Source organism: Archocentrus centrarchus, chromosome 12, assembly GCF_007364275.1.
Source record: "Archocentrus centrarchus isolate MPI-CPG fArcCen1 chromosome 12, fArcCen1, whole genome shotgun sequence".
NCBI classification, from domain to species: Eukaryota; Metazoa; Chordata; class Actinopteri; order Cichliformes; family Cichlidae; genus Archocentrus; species Archocentrus centrarchus.
This window is the reverse complement of record NC_044357.1, coordinates 17,416,135-17,440,728: the sequence shown is the minus strand read 5'-3', so window position 1 is coordinate 17,440,728 and position 24,594 is coordinate 17,416,135. Positions and strand designations below refer to the sequence as shown.

The 24,594-nt window shown below is 40.9% G+C and overlaps 2 protein-coding genes across 2 annotated transcripts in view; one reads left to right on the top strand and one right to left on the bottom strand.

Moving 5' to 3' along the window:
* LOC115789101 (ras-GEF domain-containing family member 1B-B-like) overlaps nt 1-9,704 on the top strand; it is a 12,718-nt gene extending 3,014 nt beyond the window's left edge. Inside the window, exons 2-14 of the mRNA XM_030742311.1 lie at nt 2,940-3,470; nt 3,600-3,722; nt 4,116-4,253; nt 4,380-4,595; nt 4,799-4,873; nt 6,581-6,673; nt 6,864-6,966; nt 7,056-7,135; nt 7,292-7,387; nt 7,478-7,573; nt 7,822-7,945; nt 8,057-8,129; nt 8,229-9,704. Of these exons, the coding sequence (XP_030598171.1) occupies nt 2,946-3,470; nt 3,600-3,722; nt 4,116-4,253; nt 4,380-4,595; nt 4,799-4,873; nt 6,581-6,673; nt 6,864-6,966; nt 7,056-7,135; nt 7,292-7,387; nt 7,478-7,573; nt 7,822-7,945; nt 8,057-8,129; nt 8,229-8,262 (1,776 nt within the window). The 5' untranslated portion in view covers nt 2,940-2,945 and the 3' untranslated portion in view covers nt 8,263-9,704. The remainder of the gene's footprint in view (nt 1-2,939; nt 3,471-3,599; nt 3,723-4,115; nt 4,254-4,379; nt 4,596-4,798; nt 4,874-6,580; nt 6,674-6,863; nt 6,967-7,055; nt 7,136-7,291; nt 7,388-7,477; nt 7,574-7,821; nt 7,946-8,056; nt 8,130-8,228) is intronic.
* Nucleotides 9,705-9,875: 171 nt separating this feature from the next.
* On the bottom strand, nt 9,876-23,033 carry LOC115789102 (anthrax toxin receptor 2-like). Its single transcript, XM_030742312.1, has 17 exons — nt 22,738-23,033; nt 22,029-22,100; nt 20,513-20,584; nt 20,349-20,430; nt 20,106-20,210; nt 19,454-19,522; nt 18,303-18,383; nt 18,147-18,207; nt 15,747-15,842; nt 14,968-15,037; nt 12,900-12,978; nt 12,577-12,672; nt 12,426-12,476; nt 11,507-11,602; nt 11,245-11,418; nt 10,989-11,069; nt 9,876-10,266 (listed from the first exon to the last, which is right to left on the bottom strand). Exons 1-17 carry the CDS (start codon nt 22,860-22,862, stop codon nt 10,228-10,230), a joined length of 1,449 nt encoding a protein of 482 aa, XP_030598172.1. The 5' UTR covers nt 22,863-23,033; the 3' UTR covers nt 9,876-10,227.
* Between the last annotated feature and the right edge of the window lie 1,561 nt (nt 23,034-24,594).

Sequence of the window (24,594 nt, the reverse complement as noted above, 5' to 3'; positions counted from 1 at the left end):
GAAGAATGAGTAAAGTCTGCTTTACTGGTTTGAGTGACGTAAAAATGAGCTCAGCCTCGGCTCATGCAGAGGCTGGGCGTCATATGGCCTGACAGCAGAGAGCTGAGTGTGTGAAAGCTGCTGCGTGCGTCTGATCTGCTGGGATCTGCTCTGATCTCTTCCTGGGGGTCTTTGTGTGGTTGTTAATGCCATGACAGCATAGATAATACCTCTATTGTTGAAGACCTCCCCCAGTCTCCCCCTCTTCTGTTGGGCTCAGCATTGCTAGGTGTACTCTTTAAAACCACATTAAATGGTTTAGGAAAAGTAGTCCGAAGACGCCTTCAAATTCATTAAAAGCCAGACATGATTGGCTTTCATGTACAGAAGCACTTTTTAAATCCGCCAAATTGGCTTACCTTGTTGATGAAGTGCGAGCGCATTTCATTGGTGTAAATGCATCGGTGGATGAGATTTTACTGCAGCGCCATCAAAAGTTCAATTTGTTTTAACCGTTTGATTAAACTGGGTTATTACATTTTAGCCAACAGACACTGCAGTCTGCACCATTTGTCATGTTTCTTGTCACATTAGAGAACCGATGCCAGCTGGTAGGAAAATGCACAGATGTGCAGTTTTTCTTTAGGATTTTAAACAGTCTAGTACAAGAGTGGTTTTGTTGGTAAAATGTTCTTACATCACTGTACATTTCTGCCTCTTCCTGTATTATTATATCCACATCAGTCTGCTTCCTAAGCCTGCAATCTTCAAAGTTTACAAACAAGAGAATATAAACAATGCTTTTAATATGAAATTATACTCCCAATGCCATCATTAAGTCATTCACGGAGAGTCCAACCTATGATTTAGAAAGAGTGCAATTGCAGTGCAGCAGCATGGAAGCCGCAACTATCCAAAGGGTCAACTTTTCAGGAAGTCGGTGTGGAAAAACACAGGATTGTTTTTGAACTTTTTAGTTTTCCCGTAGCACAAGGTCACCTTCCAATGCAAACAGAAGCTTGAGGAAAGGACAAAAAGCATCCACACTGGAGTAAATATTACTCAGGGGACTCTTATCTCAACTTGGACCACCACAGCCGTGCTTTTCCAGATTGTGCTTTGTAACTCGAGGAAGGTAAAGACACTATAATCTCTAACTGAGTTAGAAGAAGAACAGCAGGCTGAGATCACGGAGTTCAGAAGATGGGCTGGCACTAGACTGGCTTGCTCTGGCAGGATGCCAAACAGTGTGGTATACAAGTGTGCATGTGTGTCGCTCAAGCCATCATTTGTTTTTGTGTGTGTGTGTGTGTGTGTGTGTGTGTGTGTGTGTGTGTGTGTGTGTGTGTGTGTGTGTGTGTGTGTGTGTGTGTGTGTGTGTTTGGATTATACCGGCATGGGGCTAGGCGCCATTGTGGACAGGGGTGTGTGTATGTGTGTGTGCGTAAGATGTTGGCTCAGGCAGACACTCCTCTGTCGGCACTGTGATGGACAAACAAAAGTCTGCTGGATTCCTGCAGGGTTTTGTTTCTGGCACAGTATACGTGCATGCTCATATGTAACTGTGTGTGGCTCGCTTATGCTGGCATGTGGTGCCAAGACAGACAACAGTAGTGGGATAAAGATGGCTCCAGAGTTAAAGCACGCCTCGGTGGTGAGCTCGGATCAGCTTACTCAACTCAGATCCAATTATATTAACCATTAAGGCAAAAAAAATCACTTCTGTTGTGTCATCTGGCAGGCTGTTGTTGTGAGTATAAGCTGATTTGTAGAAATTTACATCAACAAATGACTTTCTGCAAACTGCAAATTTCAAAAGGAGAAATCTTTGTGTTTAGAGGCAGAAAGAATAAACAGAGGAGGGGTGAAATTATGTGATTAAGTATAATTCCTTTCACAGACACCTCTAAGTCTTTGCTTTGCGTGATGGGGTTGCTCAAACATATTTTCACAGTACTTCCACAGAAGCTTCCCATGGATACAGGCAGGTTAACATTGTAGTCAGGAGACATTAGTAGTCATGATTTTGTGACTGGAGATTGACTAAAGAATCTGTCTGTTGACAGCTATTGTGCCATAATTATTGGGAAACCTTCGGGAAATCACAGATTAGTTGATCAACAAAAAATTATGTCATAATTATGTGTTGTTTTTGGCTTCTGCAGTGTGGAGTTAGAGTGTTTGATGGTTACTTGGACAAAAAAAATGCAAAAAGGGTTATAGAAGGAAAAAAGTGAAAACAAAAGATCTGATTTAATTCAATCACAGAAGTCTTTCTATTTCATTTAGCCTCATGCTGCTGTTTCTGTTGTAGAACACCTACATGTCTAGGCTAATGACTTCTCGGGTTTTGTTTAAATAATGTTAAGTGTCACTTTGAAACCCTCTCAACCCTGGAGCTCTCTCTCTCTGTCAACTAAATCGGGGGTTCTCTTTCATTTTAATTTTGGTTTTAATTACTCGCTGTCCTCACTTTGTTAACTGGACGCTTTTATTTTTGTTGGTATCTTCTGGTGTCCACCGTTTCAGATACCTGGGGAAACCTACTGGTTGTTGCCCTTCTCCAGTTTAGGTTGTGTAACCATAGCTTAACTTCTCCAGGATATTTCAACCCCAGTTGCAGAAAGATTTGCTTAGGATAAGCTTTTAGGGAACTAATCTAAAATATCCTGTAACATTTATAACATATAATTTTTTTTAATTAGGAAAAAATATATTAAAAAAAGCTCCCTGTCGCCTGTTTATCATCTCTGGGTTATTGGGATGCTCTAAATAATGATGACTGATTGTGAAAAATTGCTAGATTATCTACAAACACACTTGTGATTGCATGTTATCCATAATGTATTTCTCAGTTGATTGGGAAATTATATGGGTATTATATGGTATGAAATTGCATATAAATAGGTTTTTAATCCTTATTTCTCAACCCTAACCTGCTCCTTGTATCTTTTGTAAAGGTCATCATGCCTCCAACAACACCATATGCAGGAAAGTTCAGCTCTTGCGTTCCTTACAGCAACAGCACCAACCACCCACAGCCTGTAAGTCCATACCGCAGCAGCACTGTCCCGAAACCCGCAAGGGAGAACATCTACAATGGTGCCTACTCGGTTGGAGAGAACCCCTACGACATACCTCAGACTCACAGTGTGGCGTATCGAAGCGCCTCCGTCTCCTCGGTGAATGCGAAGGAGCATCATTACAACAGCTGTGCTCTTTCTGAGAACCCGTACTCCTCGCCGCAGCCTCACAGCCCTCGCCAGCACAGCACTTCCTGTCCAGGCCGTGCGCACCGCCACACGAGCGGCAGCAGTGGCAGTGAGCAGTCATGTCGTAGCAATAGCGTAGCGGCGGCGAAAGCTCGAATTTACGGACACGGCGTCACCACCAGCTATGGGGAGATGTGTTACCATGACAATAGCTTGGTGTCAGCATCTCTTGAGGCTCTGATTCAGCACCTGGTTCCCACAGTGGACTACTACCCCGATGTAAGTTACAGTAAAGATAGTCTTTATGAGAAACAGAGTGGTTCTGAATAGACGAGTTCAGTCTGAGAAAAGAGGTCGGCTGTCCTGCCTGTGTTGACCTTTCTCGTCTTGTTCTTTCCTCCTCATCAGAGGTCATATGTGTTCACTTTCCTGCTGAGTTCACGCCTCTTCCTGCCCCCCTACGAGCTCATGACGAGGGTTTGTCACCTGTGTGTGGAGCAGCAGCGGTCCGGAGATGCCCTGCTGGATAAGGTGGGCTGACAACACACACACACACAGAGCTATAATTTGCTTCTTTTCACTCTCTCACTCTCTGCTCCCACACAACCTACCACCCACTATAAAATCCACAAGCTCATTCACCCACATGCTTCTTTCTGAGAAAAAGTATCTATCAGCTATTTTTTAAGCAAATAAAATCCAGACATGGGAACACACAGAGCAGAAACAAAACTGCAAAGTAAAAAAATAAATAATGGCAGCATATTGACTTAGAAAAACAGGGAGCACTCACTACTGCTTTGTGTTTTAAAAGATATGAGGGCCATGAGGTTTAGATTACTGACCAGAGAGAGATTCTCTCGTAAGATAAATGAAATCATGTCTGCCTGAGTGTCACTTAGTGCGCCATGTGATGGTTTTCAGATCCGTTTCCGTGAGGTGGCCCCTAAGCTGGTACAGCTGCTGACTGAGTGGACTGAGACGTTTCCATACGACTTCAGGGATGAGAGGATGATGCGCTGCCTCAAGGACATGACACACCATGTGGCCAGAGGGGATGAGGTTAGCGTCACACCTCCTGTAGTTAAAACTTCTCATGTGTAATAACTGTCCATAGATATCTCGAGCTAACGATCACTCCCCTTTGCCTTAGTTTTCATGATTTGTGGTGTTTGTGTTGCGCTACAGTATTCTTGGCGAGCTATGCAGCAGATGACCCAGCGTCTGATCAAACGCCTCTCTGCGCTCGGCCAGTACGAGGAGGCAGTGGCTGCGCTCAATGCCGTGGCAATGGAGCGTCCCGCTTCCTTGAAAAGCAAGCAGGCTTCGGCGCAGCGCAGCGACGTACTGAGCGTGTGCGACGATCCCTTCGTCCTCGCCCAGCAGCTTACACACATTGAACTGGTAGGAAGTTGGCCTTAATCCTAAGGTTAATGTGTGGCTAGTCAGTCTAAACATCTGCTGTGAGAATTTGTGATTCATTTTGCAGTGGTGGTCTTTTGGAAATTTCCAAATCTCTTTGTGCACATCTGATTTTATGATTGTCTGTGTCATAACTGCTGTTGTCATTGTCCTAATTGTTTTCATGTTCTGTTTTCTGCTCTCAGGACCGACTGAGTTTTATTGGTCCTGAGGAGTTTATCCAGACATTCGCCATGAAGGATCCTCTGGAGAACCATAAGGTACAGTTGAGTTTGAGCAAATAAATGCTACGCTTAGCTTTGGCTCTAGCCTTTCAGATCGATTTTGGGCATGCAGCTCGCAATATTTCACGTCCTGTCAGCCAGGAACTTGCAGACTTGGACTAGATTTTCATTTCTTTATTTGCTTTCCTTTCCTTTTGGACTTCTAAATGATGAAAGCTGTCTGCTCTGTTGGAGACATGGGGTGATTATACAAAGTCATATAAATCTCATTCCAGTCACAATTAGCAGAATTGTGACTGCAGTGAGATTAGATCTAACGGCTACGGCCTGCTGCATGTAGTTTTACTATGTAAAGACAAGTTTAAGAATACAGTAACATGACCTGTTTATAATTATCAGCATCAAAGGACTGCAGACGATTGCAGTTATTTTAAGTCAATCTTTATTGTTTTGATTTGAAGTGTATTCTGGGCCTGCTTTGGGTGTAATTTGTGGTCTGCTTCAGTTGAAGTAAATATGCTTTGGAAACCACATCAGAGAATCTACTGGCAGATAGATAACAATTTGTGCAGTGTTATTTTTAACATAGCTCAGACACGGTATGAAAAAGTCCTTTTGCATATGTCTAAGTGTATCTGAGGGGCCTGTAAGTGAGCTGAAGGGTCGTTTTCAATCACTGCTCCTGAGAACAAGTGTTCACCCACTGTTTGTAACCGTGCTCCAACCAGTGCTGTGCCAGTTATATAAGACCCACTTTGTATAAAAGAGCAGTTGAGTCAGCAAAAGGGGTCCTGAAGTGTAGAAGGGGAAGTTTGGAGTGGAGTGGGCTGTCAGTGTTGTGTAAGCATTTAATAGAGCCATGAATCTCTGGGATTACATCATCACAGCCAAGTTAAATTTATTTATACAGAGCTTTTATAATGTTTGTTTATATAAAAGGGCCTCTGAGAAACAGGTTCACCACAGAGCATCTTATAGAAAAAAAACAAAAGGCCCCAAAGTAGATGTAAATGAGATGAAAATAACTAGCAGACACGTCACAGACTTCAGTGTGCAGGTCCAGAGGTTGTGTGGGTGTGAAGGCTGTCAGGATCCATTAGCAAAGGAAATTATAGAGGAGCAGCAGTCTGTATCGTTCTATTTCTGATTTATGAAATAATTTATTGGCTAACCGTAAGGCGCTTATGTGGATGATGATGAATCTCACAGAACAAATGGAAAAATATTGATATAAGAATGACCAGTAGCCAAAAGGGGCATGGAAACATTAGCTTAATAACCAATGTGAGAAAAATAAAAACAAAACAAATTTAATTAAAGATCTGGGTAGATCTACATTTGAGCTTTTTTTAAAAATTTTATTAAATTGTTGTTAACTAGATGTGGATAAATTAGAAGTATGGAAAAAAGTGGAAATTATTTGGAAAATGTATGGAATAGGAATAAGAATAACTATCTATAAATTTAATTAGATAAACATAGTGGATAAACTGTTGAAATGTCTTCTTAAAATTTTGTATGAGTGTTTCAGATTTTTGCTTAGTTAATGGTGTGGATAAACTGTTGAAATTTCCAGTTACAGAAACTGATAAAATGCTAATGTTCAACATGTTGCAACTAAAAGTAGGACCATTTAATATAGCAGAGAGATCCAGAAAAGGCTTCAAAAGTTAACAATTCATTTTTTTGTTGTTGTTGTTGTTCTGATTCTTTGTTTTAACCATGACGTCATTTGTGTTTCAGGGTTTCTTTCGGAAACGTAAAACCAGCAACCTAGAGGCTTACGTCAGCTGGTTCAACAGACTGAGTTATCTAGTGGCCACTGAGATCTGTATGGTAAGTTGTTCTTTTTCATCACTTTAGGGTGTTTAGGGTATGATGTGAGTTGTTTTGGACCAAGGAACACCTTCGAATGCTCAGCTGAACTTTCCAAACTACTCTTCTGTTCTCAATTCACTCCAAATGTAGTTAATATTGTTCACGTACTGAATTTGTGCTGATTCACTCTTTTGTTCTCTCATTAAAGCCGATGAAGAAGAAACACAGAGCGCGGATCATAGAGTTCTTCATCGATGTTGCTCAGGAGTGTTTCAACATTGGCAACTTCAACTCTCTCATGGCCATCATCAGTGAGTATTTGACAGCAAACATGGAGCTCGTTGTCTTGATCTGTCTCTGTAAGTGCTCTATATTTACTCTCACTTTCTCTGGGTTCCAGCTGGGATGAACATGAGTCCTGTCGCCAGACTGAAGAAAACCTGGAATAAAGTCAACACAGACAAGTTTGATATCCTGGAGGTAAGAATGAGTGGTATACAGCAGTGATTCCCATAAACATGTATTATGAACTGAAGATTTTTCAGTTGCCCAAGTGCAGGATTTCAGACCCTTAGCGTGTGCATGCCCACATGGATTTGCGTTTGATGACGGTCTCTTTTGTGTGATCTCATTCAGCACCAGATGGACCCATCCAGTAACTTCAGTAACTACCGCACTGCACTCCGTGGTGCTACCCAGAGGTCTGAGACCGCACACAGCAGCCAGGAGAAGGTGAGAGAGCACACAGGACTTGCTCTGAAAACAAAAAGCTCCAGACAGAGAAAGTGTGTGTGTAAACGGGCTGTTGTGTTTCTCCTGCAGATTGTGATTCCTTTCTTCAGTCTCCTCATTAAAGACATCTACTTCCTGAATGAAGGCTGTGCCAGCAGACTGTCCAATGGACACATCAACTTTGAGGTCAGAACACACTTCAGAAGATGATGTTTTTTTTTGTTTATTTGTTTTTTTAATTAATACATACAGTTAAGATTTGTAGCTGCTACACAGTACATGTTCAGACTTCGAGAAGAGGCTTTCACATGTAATGTAGTGACTCCCCCCTGTGGCTAAAAAGAGTAATACATTTTTACCTCATGGAGCTTTTCTTTCTTCTGTCCCTTCTTTCTGTGATGTTAATATAATCTGTTGTCACTGTGTCTCAACAGAAACTGTGGGAGCTCGCAAAACAGGTGAGCGAGTTCCTGGTGTGGCGTCAGGTCATCTGTCCGTTCGACAGAGACCGGCGGATCCTTCAGTACCTTGTCACTACACCTATTTTTACCGAAGACGGTCAGTATTCAGTCTTCCTTGCATATATCTAATATAAGTCATACAGATGTCAGGTATAGTTTGTTAGCTTTGAAAAACAAACAAAGCCCTTATTGTTTCTTATTTTTGCAGAGCTGCATCTGGCTTCATATGAGAGTGAAGGACCAGAGAACAACTTGGAGAAAGACAGTCGCAGGTCTCTTCGGTGGGTGTGGACACACTCTTGAATCATGAACTTTGGATAAACACACACAAATAATTTCTGAGTGTAATAACACTGGTTTGCTTATCTCTTGTCTTTTAGATCTTCACTTCTCCATCGAGAGAATCGGACCTAAAGCCAAGACAATCTCTGCTTTAAAGACTGTAAATCAGTCAGGTGACTGTATTATCATACAGACACAGAAGATTCTCACGGCCACAGTTTAAATCTTGGACTTAATACGAGCTGGGTCCACATCCCACCTATATTCTTTTTACGTGGGCTTTGAGGTCACAAGGAGCATAAATGATAACTCCATAAAATTCATCCAGTGCCAAAGACGCCCATTTTATGTTATTATTGTAACCCTCTGTCCCTACAAATCTTCATGCATTTAAATAATTTATGAAACTAATGAGTCTCAAGAGGAGCCTGGATTAGCTGTGCTGCTTGTACAACATCAACTCTGTCCAAGGCGCTCACAGAATATCAGAAGAATCCAGAATTGGCCAGAAGTCTCTGGACTGGGTGTATATCCCCAGCGGATCCCACATTAGCCTCATATTGCAGAACGATTCATATGTTGAAGGGGAGGTTCTGTCTCTGAACGAAACCATTATGGGCATAAATGAGTTTCAGAGCTACATTAGCGCTGCTTCCCTGCAGATTTCCTTGCTGAGAACCACACAGAGAGATGAAATCCGAAAGGACGGACCGATTTACATCGATTTGTGTTATAAATAACGGGCTAACAACTGCTTTTTAGAAGTTGTGTTGCTGCTTGTTGTCTTGTTGAGTGCCTCAGTTTTAATGCCAACGTGTCGAGCAGAACCTGCACCACGTCCACTCCATTAGCTCCCACTCTGCACAGTCATTTGATACTTTTGTGTAATGGAAGCGCATAATACCAGTCAGTGCATCAGCGACATTATTCCAGCACGCATTGAGGCAGTGCATTTATCAGCCATGTTATTTGGTTCTAAGCATTTTGTGATGTGCACACTTTGACTCTGGTGGTGATGCAAAACTGTGTAAGTGACAGCAACATCATATTATTCATGCAAACTACATCAAAATGCACTTCAGTGTGTTCTTGTGTAATATATATATATATATATATATATATATATATATATATATATATAGGTAACTTTCTATACTATAGTATTAAGTCGTATTTTGTATCAGAAGGCTGAAATGTGTTTTTATGTACTTTATTTGATGTTTTGCCATGAGCTTATTGCTGGTTGGCTGGTTTTGTGTTAAGCTATCAAACACCAGTTTACATATAAAACTATTATGGGTCTGTATGAAGTGCAAACTGATGTGTGTGTGTGTGTGTGTGTGTGTACAAAAACAGGATTCCCATCCTTATCTTCATCTCAGCTGTGATGATGTGTGTGATGTGGTTCTTTGAAATCCAGCTATGACTGCTACTTTTTATGTCATTTTATAAACATTTTGTCTTATATGCTACTATTGTGTGTATCTTTTGTGTCACCAGTCAGGGTACTTATACTGAAGGTCGTTGTGTAAAGAGAATTATCTATTTTCTTTCAATTAAATAAAATAAAATAATGTGCTCTTTGGCTTGATTTTTCACATATGCAAACAGAGGGGAATACTAGGACACATGTTTACTTTGGGTATATATATATTATATATATGTGTGTGTGCGTATACAGTTTACAAGTGTAGCTGATTTCCATGTTCTGTAGCTGAATACATGCAAATTCTACTGATACTGCATGCACACAGCTTGTGCGGCTGCAGCTTTATAACGGGGCTTCACTGGGTTGTGTTTAGAAAATGAGGCTAGTGAAAATGTGGCACTTCCAGTCAGTTTTAAACCAAAACTCTTAACGTAACCTGCTCCCGGCCAGTTATGTGTTCGGCACAAGTTACCGAGAGCCACCTCTGATTTTAAGGTTGACATAGCTCGCTAACCCATTAATCTGGTTTTGTGGTACATCGACGCCACATTGTGAGTAAAGACGTTTATTTACAATGCGCATTAATCTTTTGCGTTTGAGGGCACATTTTCATCATCTTTGGCAAAACTGGAATAAAAAAATGGAAAGTTGATCCTCGTGTTTGAACTTCAGTGATTCTGAACTCTGGTGAAGTTGATGCAGCGACCCTGCGGAGAACAAGACACACACCATGGTCAGATCCAGACAGTTGATTGCAGAATGTAAAGTGACTTTAAACTGAATATGCTATAAGAAGCACAACTTAATTATCCCAACCAGGCCTTAATGCACCAAAAATGTTTTAAAATAATGTGGAATCTTCTACAATAAACCTTTTATAATGCATCTGTTATAAAGCTCTGAGCCCCATGAGAGGTTTTTAAAAACTTGAGCTTGAACCTTTTCATCAAATTATGATGAAACGTTAACAATATGCTTACAGCTCTCCAAACAGTTCAGTTGATAAGAGGAACAAAATGAAATGATAAATCCTCAATAAGTCTCAAAATCAGACTCAAACTAAACCATTAGGGAGACTGTAGCTCATGTGTGCTGTGTCTCATGACACACTCTGCAGGCGTTGGCATTTAGACTGTTATTTATAACAAGCGAATTGATACAGCAAGCTGTTATGTAGCTGTTATGCACATAACAAACCCAGAAAGATTGGCGCTGTATTATTATATGTTATCTAATCAAATCACTGGGGGATCAAGAGGGTGGATCACTGATCTAATCAATTTGATGGTTGAATATTTTTGGCGAAAACTCACAGGCTGGTGACCGTCCAGCTGGATGCAATGAGAATTTTCCACACAATAATATGCTGAATTGATAGCTGTGTTCATAAGATGGTTTTCATAAAGGAAATGCAGCTGATATTTCTTGCCTTGTCCTGAGGTGTTGGCCTCATGATTGCCACTCTGTCATATTGTCTTCTCAGTAACGCCAGCAACGCATCAACACGTCCCTGAAGATAAAGTCAACATTAAAAAAAGTGAATAAAACAGGCAAATTATGAAGGACCTAAATACAGCCAGAAATGACAGCACTCCCTCTACTAATATTTAAAGTTGCTTACAAAGCTGCTAATGCAAAATGCAGTGAAATGCACACTGTAATGATAAAAGAGGTCATTATCTCACCTTGATGGGGGTGTACCATTTGGACTGCGATGGAGGGCTGAAGACTGGAGGAGGTCTTCGTGGGGGACGAGGAATGATGGGCTCCTCCACTTCTTCTGGCATAGTGACCACAGCATTTTTGGCCTTCTCTAGCCTGGATCCCTCCTCTGTGGATCCTTTCTCCCCCCAGCGCACCTGCAGGATACGGGTACAACTGACTGAGCCATCGAACCTTAATACACACTTAGCAGTAAAACCTGTTTTTTTTGTTTTTTTTATTCACCTCCATGCGTTTGATTCCTCCAGCACCTCTGCCTCCATAGTATGAAGCATCCACTGTAGGCCACCTGTGTTTGGGCAAAGGGTCTTCTTCTGGCTCCTTAAAACACAAATGGTTTTTTTTTTGTACTTTTTCTAAAAAATTTCAACTCAATAATTTTGAGTTAGTTCTCTCAAAATTTCATAAATCCAAGTCAGTAACTCGAAATTTTGAGATAACAACTCAAAATTTCGACTTGTGGTGGAAACAAGCTTCCATAGTTCAATGAGCATGATCCACTTGCATTCTCAAATGCACCTCCTTTGAGCCATGTCTATGTCAAAATTCAGGACTGCATGCATAAAAAAAAAAAAAGTTTGTGTCATCCTGAATGGAAACTGAAGAAAATGCTTACCGGAGATATAAATGGTCACTAGATGCTGATTACATAAAACTCACCAAGCCCCACGAAGGGCAATTCAAACTTCTTCACAATTTCCATAATTCCAATTTTTTATTTTTTTTATCATGCAATTTAAAACAAGAAAGAATTGGTTAAAGAGAAGGCGTGTTTGTGTTGCTGACAGGTCTATTCCGATATACCATAGGTGCAGTAGATTTACACCAAAGGTTCAGGTGCATTGGTGGGACATTTGTCATGCAGGAGCACAGCTCACTGCATTTATTTATTTATTTAACAAAGCGAGAACTTTGCCTTCTGACTCATGCTCGACGAATCAAATGTGCCACCAAACGACTTCTGTCCTTCTCCCCGGCTCCACCTACGCTCCCTCTGTATTTACCTAAATTTGGATTTTCTCAGTGCTTTTCCTGCCAAAATGGCAGCAGGTGGTAAAAATCAAAGTGTCCCTTCAGCGGCATGAAGTCCTTGAAAAAAAAAAAAAAAAGGCTTAAAAAATAAAAAAGTCTGTGGCATACTCACAATCACAGGAGGTGGAGGAGGGGGCCGAGAGGGAGGTGGGTCTCTGATGACCTGTGAAAACCAGAACCAAAATATTTTAAGCAACAATGCTGACATATTCAAGCAGGTTATATCTTTTACAGAAGACAGAGCGCTAAGAGTGTGACCTCACCACAGTGCAGCAGAGAGGCCAGAACCACCAGAGCAAAACCAGGCCCAGCAACAGCAACAAAACCAGCAGCAACCAGAGCACCCAGGTCCCGTCTGACTGCAGGAAGCACACAACATTCACATTAGTATATCTTAATCACAGCTACGTGAGTATGCTTTCCTGTAATTACACAAAAATGTCATATCTTAATTAAATAACAGAAGACAGTGTGACAGTATTGTAGATATTAGCTGCTTGTTGCCATCATATATGCACATAACTCAGCCCAAATCTATCAGTCTCCTTTAAAACATTTTATGTTATACAAAATCAATGATACTCACGCATGCTGTGGCATAGATGCTGATGGGACTGGAGATGTAGGACTTTCCATTGTTCAAGCTGACCAGCACCTCGACTGATCTGTAGTTATATGAATCACAGAAAACATGTTCAGAGCTACATGTGATATTAACTAAGCCTTTTACTGTAAAGGACCACAGTAAAAAAAAAAAACATGCATGTGAGGTAGTCTCAAATGAAGCAAGTAAATGCATTTATTTAAATTATAGTCTTAAGGTACTAATTAAATTCACCAAGGGCTTATTATTAAGAACACTGAGTCATTGCAATAGGAAATGACTGCCATTCATACTCTTACCAAGTTTTGACCAGATTTCCTTATTTTTTGCTCTTGAATGGTTTTTAAACTTCAGGTTAAACCCAACTGAGACTATTTCAACTTTGAGGGCTATGGGGGTGGGGTGGGGTGGAGGGTGGTGGCTGTTTGAAGTGGAAGAAGTCAAATCAACCTTGGCTCACTCTTTAAATGCCACACAGATATTCTGGTTCCGTTCATCCAACACCTTGAGACAGTTTTACTGTAAAGATTGTGCCTGTTTGCATTTTTAGAGAATACATTTTATTGTCAGCCAGAGGACATGCTTACGAACAGATACTCATTAACTGTCACCGTCCTGTGAAAAAGAAAGTTTCTCACAGGACTCTGTGCAATACTGTGAAACCCCATGATTCAATAGCTTGAATAACTTTCTTTAGCAAAAAATAACCTGAAGTGACCCTTTTCTGTATGACTTTATCAGTCTGTCACATTGTTGGGGAGGGATTTTGGCCCATTCTCATTCATAACATTGCTTCAGTTCATGAGGTTTGCAGGCATTCATTTATGCACAGCTCATTTATGGTCCCACCACAGCATTTCAGTCAGGTTGATGGATGGATGGATGGATGGATGGATGGATGGATGGATGGATGGATGGATGGATGGATGGATGGATGGATGGATGGACGGACGGACGGATGGACGGACGGACGGATGGACGGACGGATGGATGGATGGACGGATGGATGGACGGATGGATGGATGGATGGATGGATGGACGGATGGATGGATGGATGGATGGATGGATGGATGGATGGATGGATGTTGTAGATTTGCTAGTGTGATTGGGATCATGGTCCTGTTGAATGACCCAATTTCATCCAAGCTTTAGCTGTTGGACAGATAGATTACTCTAGAATACTTTGGCACAAAGAGGAGTTAATGGTCGACTCAATAACTGCAAGATGCTCACATCCTGTGCCCAAATCCTCCTCTACACCTCTGATTGCTTGACAGTTGGCTTGAGGTATTTGTGCTGAGATGCTGTGCTTGCCCTTAGCGCGTGTGTGTGTGTGTGTGTATACAGTCTTGCCTCTCCCCTTGTTATCAGATTATCTGTCTGCCTACTTTGCCTTCCTTGTGCTTCTCATGCCCCTTTTTGGATTCCTGTTTAGTTTTTCTTACCCTTCAGACTCAGTGTATCTATGAAAGGTTCGCTTTTTGTTTATTTTCTGTGCCTCTGTATCCTGTATTTGGGCCTCTCCAGTACGACACATGCAGAGATAAGCACAGAAAAAGTTTTTGGCTCACAGGGATTACTTGCATATACACTGACTTAATTATTTGAAACTTATATAACCATAAGAAATATCAATAAATACAATAAATAAGGAAACCAAAAAATACCCCCCAGCTTAAATTATTTTCCTGATGTGGCACTCTTGATGGCAGTTTGACTTCTTCTGAATGAAAAGCCAAATTCAAGTCGCTGTCAAAGAAATCTTGAGGTACTGTTGTTTTAAATTATTCATCACACTGAAAAATATCCAGAGCTGGATTTTTTTTTTTTTTTGTCTTTTTAAGGCAATCACAGGCCACAAGTATGTTCAGCAAGCTTGTACACTATCTGCAAATAAGAATGGCAACACAGTAATGTAATTCATAAAGTTCTCTCAGGCAAATAGCCACTTATCCATGGCTGAGTTTTTTTTTTTTTTTTTTGGAATTGCAGTCAGTCTGCAATCTGTTACACACATTCTGTGTCTGTGCTTGCATGTGTGCTGACTTACTGTCCAACCTCTTGTAGACGAAGAGCTGGACAGAGCAGATAGCCATCTTTGACTACTGTTGGCTTTTCAGCTGAAAGGAAAAGGAGGCAAAGATGAACTATGAGACCCTAAAACGGCGGGAAAACGGTGCATAATATTCTACTTCAGTTTGCTGCTTTGGTTTTTCGTAGCAGAGACACATCATCTAATTTTACATGTTGCAAACTAGCAAAGAAGAAATTACTCTTAATGATATTCTGCAACTTGTTTGGTGTATGAACAGTGAGTTGACAGATGTACCAAACAGAAGAAGTATTAACCTGTTCAGCTATTATTTAGATTTCAGTGCCATACTGCCTGAATAAAGTCAGCTTTAAAGTTGTAATTTGATTGCAAAAGAAATAAAAACAAGAGAGCCAGATTCAGCTATGTGTTATCTCCTCATGTCCTCTCAGTGACTCTAAATCCACCCTGTACCACTGATCTGTTAATGGACTAATGAGACAGAACTTCTTGTCCCTCTTCTGCTCAGTTTCATAATATCTCCTCTGTTCTCTGCCTGAAGTCAATAAAATGCAGCCACTGTTTGCTTCTGGACGTCATGACTCTGATTTTCCACTGCAGCACAGACATCTGCACACTGTACCATCCCCCAGAACATTAGAGTATCAGTGTGCACTGAACATGTGATGTGAGTTCCTTCCTTTAGCATGGCAGAATGGCACGTGAATCCTAAGCATTGGCATCCAAATGCTAACTGCATCAGCCATGTGGCTCATAAGTGCGCATCATTTACTGACTGTGGGTCACTTGATTGATGGTGAGGTAACAGAGCACGTTGTCCATCCTCTTGGATCCACTGAAGCCACTTCCCCTCAGGACCACGTTGAAAGACTCTGTGAAACATCAAGTGGATCGTTCAACTGTAACAGCGCAATTAGCTTCATATGCAACAAACTTTGATTCATTGTGTATTCTGACACCTGTCTATCAGAACCAGCACAAACTTTTTTGGTAATTTGAGTTACATTAGCTCATCTATTGGATCGGACCACATGGGCCAGCCTTCACCACTGTTCACCACTTTCTGGGGACCACTTTTGATAGATACTAGCCACTGCAGACCAGGAACAACCCACAAGAGCTGCAGTTTTGGAGATGCACTGACCCAGTTGTCTAGCCATCACAATTTGGCCCTTGTCAAACTCACTCAGATCCGTACGCTTGCCCATTTCTCCTGCTTCTAACACATCAACGTTGATAACAAAATGTTCACTTGCTCCCTAATATATCCCACCCACTAACATGATGATGGAGAGATAATAGGTTATTCAATTGACCTGTGAGTGGTCATAATGGTATGCCTGATCGGTGTACACTGCCCAAAAAAATTAAAGTAAAACTTTAAAAACACATCAGCTCTCAATTGTAAAAAAAAAACAAAAACAAAACATGCTGATATCTGCACTGATATGGACTGGGTAATGTGTTAGGAAAGAAAGTATGCTACGAAATTTTATTGCAGCAACTCAAAATGATACTGAGTAGTTTGTGTGGCCCCCTTGTGCTTGTATGCATGCCTGATAACATTGGGGCATGTTCCTAATGAGATAATGGATGGTGTCCTGGGGGATCTCCTCCCAGATCTAGACCAGGACATTACTGAGCTCCTGGACAGTCTGAGGTGCAACCTGGTGGTGTCGGATGGACTGAAACAGACCAGAGGTGTTCTATTGGATTCAGGTCAGGCGAGTGTGGGGGCCAGTTAATGGTATCAATTTCTTCTTTCTCCAGGAACTGCCTGCATACTCTCTCACCAAATGAGGCCAGGCATTGTTGTGCACCAGAAATAACTCAGAACCCACTGCACTAGCACAGGGTCTGACAGTGGGTCCAAGGATTTCATCCCAATACCTAATGGGAGTCAGGATGCCATTGCCTAGCATGTAGAGGTCTGTGTGTCCCTCAATGGATATGCCTCCCTAGGCCATCATTGACCCACCACTAAACTGGTCATGCTGTTGATGTTGCAGGCAGCATAACATTCTCCACAGCTTCTCCAGACCCTTTCACATCTGTCACATGTGCTCAGGGTGAACCTGCTCTCATCTGTGAAAAGCACAGGGCACCAGTGGTGAACCTGCCAATTCTGGTATTCTATGGCAAATGCTTGGGCTCTACAGTGCTGGGCAGTGAGAACAGGGTCCACTAGAGGACGTCGGGCCCTCAGGCCACTGTCATGAAGTCTGTTTCTGATTGTTTGGTCAAAGACATTCACACCAGTGGCCTGCTGAAGGTCATGTTGTAGGGCTGTGGCAGTGCTCATCCTGTACTTCCTTGCACAAAGGAGTAGATACTGGTCCTGCTGATTGGTTAAGGACCTTCTATGGCACTGTCCAGCTCTTCTAGAGTAACTGTCTGTCTCCTGGCATCTTCATGCTCTTGAGACTGTGCCGGGAGACACAGCAAACCTTCTGTCAATGACACGAATTGATGTGCCATCCTGGAGGAGTTGGACTACCTGTGCATCCTCTGTAGATTCCAGGTATCATGCTACCACTAGTGACACTGACCCTAGCCAAATGCAAATCTAATGAAAAAAACAGTCAGAAAAGATGGAGGGAAAAAATGGCCTCCACCTGTTTAGGGAGTCTCATTGTTGAATCTCTAGTGTACCTGTTGTTAATTTAATTAACCCCACAGCAGCTGAAACTGATTAACAATCCCCTCTGCTACTTAACTGACCAGATCAATATCCCAAAAGTATAAATGACTTGATGCTGTATTCTGAGTAAAAAGTTTTTATTTAATTTTTCTGAGAAGTATATAATCCTGTAACTCCCTGTCATGCCCCTCTGCAACCCCTGCTCACCTTGGAGTAGCAGTGCAAGAGTCTCTGGGTGTTGCCACAGCTTAACTGTAAATTGTCTACACCTGATGAGGTGTGGATAAAGGCATGCCTGCATTTTGCTTGGGGTATATGCTTTATGAAAAGTTAGAGGATCACATGTCACTGCAAATGCCAAATTCTATCCCCAAACCCAAAATTGGTGGACCAGCTGATTGACTGAGATCAGCAGCTAGGATGGCAAAGGCATCAAGTTTACATATTAACATAATTTGTAACACCATATTTTTGTTGATACCTTGTTGACGCCTATTTAGATATTAGAGACTTGAAAGACTCCGATAAAACTCACCATTCACACAAACGCTCGACGGCTCTATTGTGAATACTTCAGAGCACGTTTGCTTCAGGACCTGTGACACAGAGATACCGTTTGCTGCATAATCTCACCTTGCCACAGCGTGCACGTGAATGTTTTTGCATGTCGCTGTGTGCAGCGTGACCTCACCGAGTTCACCATGTCTTTGAGAGCATGAAAGCCGGACAAAACTGGAAAGACTTGCTCTGTGCCGTCTGCTATTTCAGCAAGCTGTGACCAAAATGGAAACAACAAAAGATTACTGGACTTCCCCATTTTTTTTTTTTTTTAAATACACAAAGTACTTTAAATTTCTGTGCTCATGTCTTGCTGCCTCTCAGGGAGGTTTTTGGCTTGTGATTGAGCATTTAGGGAGGCAAAGTCTGCTACTAGGAGATGAAAGCTTCAGGAAGCTGGCTGAGGCCTTCATTTGCTGCTTTAACGATCACAGAACAGGAAGTTTGTCTGGCCTTATTTAATTAGAGAATGATGTAATTGCTTCCTCCTTTAAACCACAGAGCACTGTCGGTCAGCAAGCGGGTAGAAAATCAGTCATACCCTCAGACATTACAGATGATAGATTATGTAAAGTTAAGCAGGTTAAATATGCCTATTAGTTTATATTACACTGATTAATAATGTCATTCAGACTGTATATATTAAATATATTAAACAATGTAGCAATGATTCAGGGCAGAAGACGATCAACAATAGATTTAAGTGAAATATTGTTTGCATCATATGTAATTACAGTTTTTGTAAATCTTGTTAGCTATAGAAAAAAATCATATAGCACGAAAAAAACCACAACAGAACAACAGCTTTATTTTTTTCTTTTGTATTGCTTACAGTCACTACAGTCTGCAGAAGAGTTTGCGCTGTTTGTCCTGCTTCTTCTTTTCCAACACAATGCTGTCTTTCATCCACCTAATACTTGCACAGGAAGAAATCCCAGTCTATCCCAACAAATAATAACTTCAAATAAGCTGCCTTAGAAAATGTATTCAGTGTTTTTACTTGGATAAAGTGCAGCATGAACCACAGACTACAAATCCCTGCCAGCTGCTTGCTATTCAGCCCTTTGGGGGTTTTGGATTGACTCAAGCAGATAACCAAAGGGGTCAAGGTGTGTTCATAAATCTGGGCCAGAAATAACAGCCTATTGAAGTTTTCACACACTGGCACATAGACACACAGAAAGACAAATAAAAGGTGTTTCAACTAGAAAGGGTATCAGTAACAGAGAGCAAGTTTTCTCTCCCAGGGCTTCATGGAAGAGGTAGAATATTAAACCATCCTACCTGTTTATGGTCAAAGTCCATGACCCCAACACAGTACACTCTGGCTCCAAACCCTCTGGCTTTGTCAGCCTGGGAATCACAAGAGAAAAAGTTAAGCCCTGTTTCTACTGACATACTGTAAATCCATGAAGATATGTGACTTGTAAAAGATCAAAGTAATGTTTTTTTATTGTTACAGCCCATTCACATCAAATACTGTATATTTTACATTATGATTAGGATTTCACGGCAAATACGGTTTTGTTTCTCTAACCTGCTTGTTCAGTTCATGCAACACAATACAAAAAGAACAAACTGAACCTTTCAACTTTTATTGTGTTGAGTCTTGTAATAGTGTTGAGAAATATTTCCATTCATGTGTTTCTTCAAACACCCACCGGATGCCCTTCCTGACCCCCACCCCACCCAAGGGGACACTTAACCCTCAATTTGGCATTATATCTACAGAAAACTAAGCATATTAAGTCTCTTCACATTTTTTCCTGCACGGAGAGTCAGAAAAAACAACAGAACTTTTGGTATTCTTATGCAAAATGAAAACAGGATGCTCATCATGACTTTCTAACACAATCCGCTTCTCAAACTTCAACCACCTCCTCACTGACATCACCTTCTCTAAGTATTTAGTATGTATGTGTGTGTGTTACAGTACCTCTTCTACACTCTGTTCAAATGGGTAGATGGCCAGCTTGCCATCAGTTAGAATTATGATAATACTGGACGATGGTGAAGTTTGTGATATCATTTGCTGTGATACCTGGCAAAAAATTCAGATTATATTAAGCCTGTTGTTTAGGGGAAAGTTTCACTTAAAAGGTCATCAAGAAAACACAGTAAACATCTGTAAGGAATACAGTGCAGGCAGGGAGTTGCACTACCAGATAGGAACACCTACCGCTTTCAAACCTTCGTGCATGAATGTTTCACCGACAGGTTTGATTTGGCTCAACTTCTCCAGACCTTTATCGATCTGAGACCTAAAACACACACAACACACTTAAAAAAAAAAAAAAAAGAAAGAAAGATGGGTAATAAAAGAAGGACAAAGTAAATGTGTACCTGTCTCCAGTTAGTGGAAGAATTACAACAGCTTTATATGAAAATATGATATATGAAACCCTCATCCTGGGGCTGAAACACACACACACACACAAACATAGCTTGTGAGCATACGTAAACACATATTTGTATAATTTTTGGCCGCATCATCATAATCATACTCTGATTATGCATTCCGGTTTTGCTGAAAATAAAAACACATTCACATCAGTGCAAACATTTTCTGACATTTTGTATGCTTACATGTAATCGCACCGTGATACATGATACACACGTTCTCAAACAAAATGTAACAATCAATTAAAATTGCATTGCACTGCATTATTTCGCTCAGAAAACCACAATGTCGGTGACAAAGCAGACACCAAGTCTCACATTAATATCAAGCCACGGCATTAGTTATGAGACAAGCCTTTTGATGCCATTACACACCAGCCACAAGGCCAACGAGGTCTCTCACCACACCCATCTTTGGAAATATTATACACAACATAAAACAGGGTAGCAGTTAGGGTTTATTGGATGGCTGGTGGAGGGAGGAGAAGAAGACTTCTTAACACCCCGTCCCGTTATTCTTTTACACAGTACTCGTGAGTTAGCCATCTTTTAACTGGATGTTCATTTTGAGCTCAACAACACACCTGAGCCTGTCGTGGCTCAAGTGGTAGGGCAGGTTGTTCATTAATGACAGGGTTAGTGGTTTGAAAACTGTTCTTTGGCAAGACAATGAATGAATGCACTGTTGCTCCCAATGACAGGCCTCGCATGGCAGTGAGTAAATGTGCAAATGACAAACACATAATAAAGCAATGTGTAGAACCTATAAGACAATTTACCATTGCACACGCTACAGCAAGTTTTGCAGCTGCAAAACTTTGTACGGTGTTGACAAAATCTGTCCACACTGAGACTGATTTAAACGCCTGCCAAAGCACACAAACCATTGTGTGCTGCAGTGGGCGTTTCCAGGACCACGTTATGCCACATTTACAGGCGGGGAAAACAGTATGAGCCACACTGCTGCAGCCAGTTATTACAAGACATCAGTTAATAGACATTAATAACATGGGAGAGTTTTGAGAGAAGGAAGTGAACCACTATCCCTGTGCCTTGTTCTAGTGTGAAAGGGGACAGGACTGCCTGTTGTGGTTGTCACCACCTTCAACATCTGGCTGCATGTTTGGTTCTCATATTTAGCAGTCTGCTATTAAACCTAAAGATATCTCACACACACACCCTCAGTACTATTGCCCAGAGGGGTTTTGGAGCAGCTGGTGGCCTTGTATGATGTCTGCTGCCTGAAATAGAGTTGCCCTACTTTCTCCTAGTAACTACTGTTTGAACTACTGACTCTTTTTGTTTCCCTTGTTTAATTTCTATTCTTAGAGGGCACTTTAATACTTTTTTAAAAAATGCTTTATGTAAAGTTTTACACTATTTTCTGGGGCTTTCTTATACATAGGATGAGGGGGTATTAATCAGTTAATTATTAATACTGGAACAAAAAGGTACTCACCTAACAAACCTGCTGGTGAGCTGCTCCACAAATCCATAGATCTCATCCCAGTGTCCCCATATGCTGCTTGACCTGCGAAAACAAATTAAAAATTAAAATTAAAATATCAACCATCAATAATGTCAGTAATGTGTAGACATAATCCTGGTTTATCCTTTGAGTTAGGTGCCTTTTTAGATCAGTTTTAAGTGGCTTAAAATCCTCTGAAAATGGTCAGGTACAAGGACCGGACTGAAAATAAATGAAAATGCAACCAATGTCCAAAGGAAAGTTTTGAAAGACCGTCAGAAAGTCTGGAGAGCTATAGCCCAAAATGAGGGGTGGCTCAAGACTTTCTCACAGCAGTCTGTTTAACAATCAAGACAACACTGCAATCCGATGTACAAATAAAATTTAAAATCAAAGAGATTTATGACAGAATTTCAGATTATATCACTACATGCAGAAGGATAAAATAAACAAGCGGTAAAGGGTCCGTTTATTCTGCTGGTGCATGCAGGACACACAGAGTAAGCAGGGAACAGGTCGGCGTGTCATTGTTGGGAATAACATTGTAATAAGAGTGAACTTTCTGGTCACTCCTGCAGTCTAGCAGAACAGGAACTAAACACAGCCATACATGGAGAGGACTGAGCGGTCTGCGCTGGGGTAACGAGGATTCAATAAATTAATTAATGCACGCATAAAACAGTCTGCCTTCATAACTCACCTGTCTAAAACAAAATAAATATCAAACGCCCCATCGCAAGAAGCGTCCTCTCCGTCCTGCGACGATGAACTCACACAAACAATTACAAGAAGTAGGATTTTGCAACATATCCATATGCGATCCATAACCTGCGCTTCAGGCTACATGTCAACAATGAGTTTGGATATTAGAAAATAAAATAAAATGTAAAAAAATCGGGCAGTGCGGTTAAGGATAGCACTTCATCTTCACAGCTTCAGCCCTGCTCACATGACGAATCAGTGGTGTGAGAGGACATTTGGTATTTGCTCCTTGAAGCTGCATGCTGATAATGAAATAAAAGGGGCAGGGCGCACAGCTGCACGCTGACACCGTCAATGCACCGGCAATAGGAAGAGAGGAGAACTTCCGCCCTCTGTACTTCCACGATTCTTCAAATTAAAGCATTACTGCTACATTGTTTCCAGTGACAACTTTATTTAAAAAAAAAAAAAAAGTTCATATGTTTTCTGTTTCCGTTTTTCGTTTAGAGTGAGCCATTTTAACATGAAACATAGTCAGCATAATTATTAGTTTATAAATTGTTTATAAGCAGTTACTAATAATAATTAAGCATTTATAGGGACTCCAAAGGATAATATAAGAGAGAAAATAGCATACTGAAGTGATTTTACATTACATCATCAGGCACTAACTAATAAAAATAAGGAAGATTGTGTAATTTAATTGAGGAAAACATTTTCCTGATAAACTTTTTAATGACTTTTATCTTAAAGGTAGCTTCACTGATTTTCCTGTTTGGTATACATCCGGCATCTTTGCTGAATATGATACTAAAGAACATATTTTGAAATCTGGCATTTGACTGAATATGTGTTGGGAGCCTCCTCTGCCATGCAAACATGAATGCCTTCTTCTTATGGTTTCAAGATTTAACAAAACCTCCCCTCTCTGAGTAATCAGTAATAGCGTGGCTTGTTCTCATACAGGTCTCACTGACTCATGAATCACTTTTGCATAGTTTTTGATGTACTTTATGTATTGTGTCTCAAACAAGTGCATCATGTTCTTGAAAATCCTTTCCAGATGGAAACAGTTGAATAGGGAAACACAACGCCCTTGGTGTGCTGCATTGATTTGCTCTTTTGCATAAAACTTTCAACTCCCAAATGCCGAAATTAACCCTCCCCATTTGCTCAGAGAGATACAGAAACTTTGGTTTTTAACAAAGCAATAAACTTCTATAGTCTTCAACACCAGGACAGGTGCCCTGGAGCTTAATACTGTTATCTTAAAGCCTAAAAAATGATGGTGAAATTTTACCTTCCACAAAGTAAAATATAATCAATGCAGACTTGATGGTTAGTTCATTCCTGGAGTTCTTTTGCAAGCCAGTGCTGTAATTATATGTCATTGTGCTCTCTGTAGGGATGTCCTCACAGCCTGTGGCTTCCCAGTTTCAACTTTTAAAGAGGATGAAGTCATGAAAATGCAACTCAAAGAACATACCAAAGTCACTGTGTCAGTAAAAGGAATTTCTTCTCTTCGGGTCGCTGTTTTGGATCACGATCATGATCTGTGTTTTTTATGTGGGTGTGGCTGGATGAGAAGACAGCAAGTGTTTGCATATTACATTTTGCTTTTCAGTTTGTTCTCTATTCCAATTAACATCTGAGAGCACGAAGTAATCATCAAACCATTTATAAAGGAGGTGCTCGCTTTAACACAGTGTGCAGAATAACTAACTTGTTTAAGCTTCTCTGTCCAGTTGTCTTTCCGACAATGGTTGCAGTACTAACTCAAACTGGGTTTTAATTTATTTCTCAGATTCTAGTGGAGATCCCAGAGTTTCCAAATATTCCAAATACAGTACTGTGC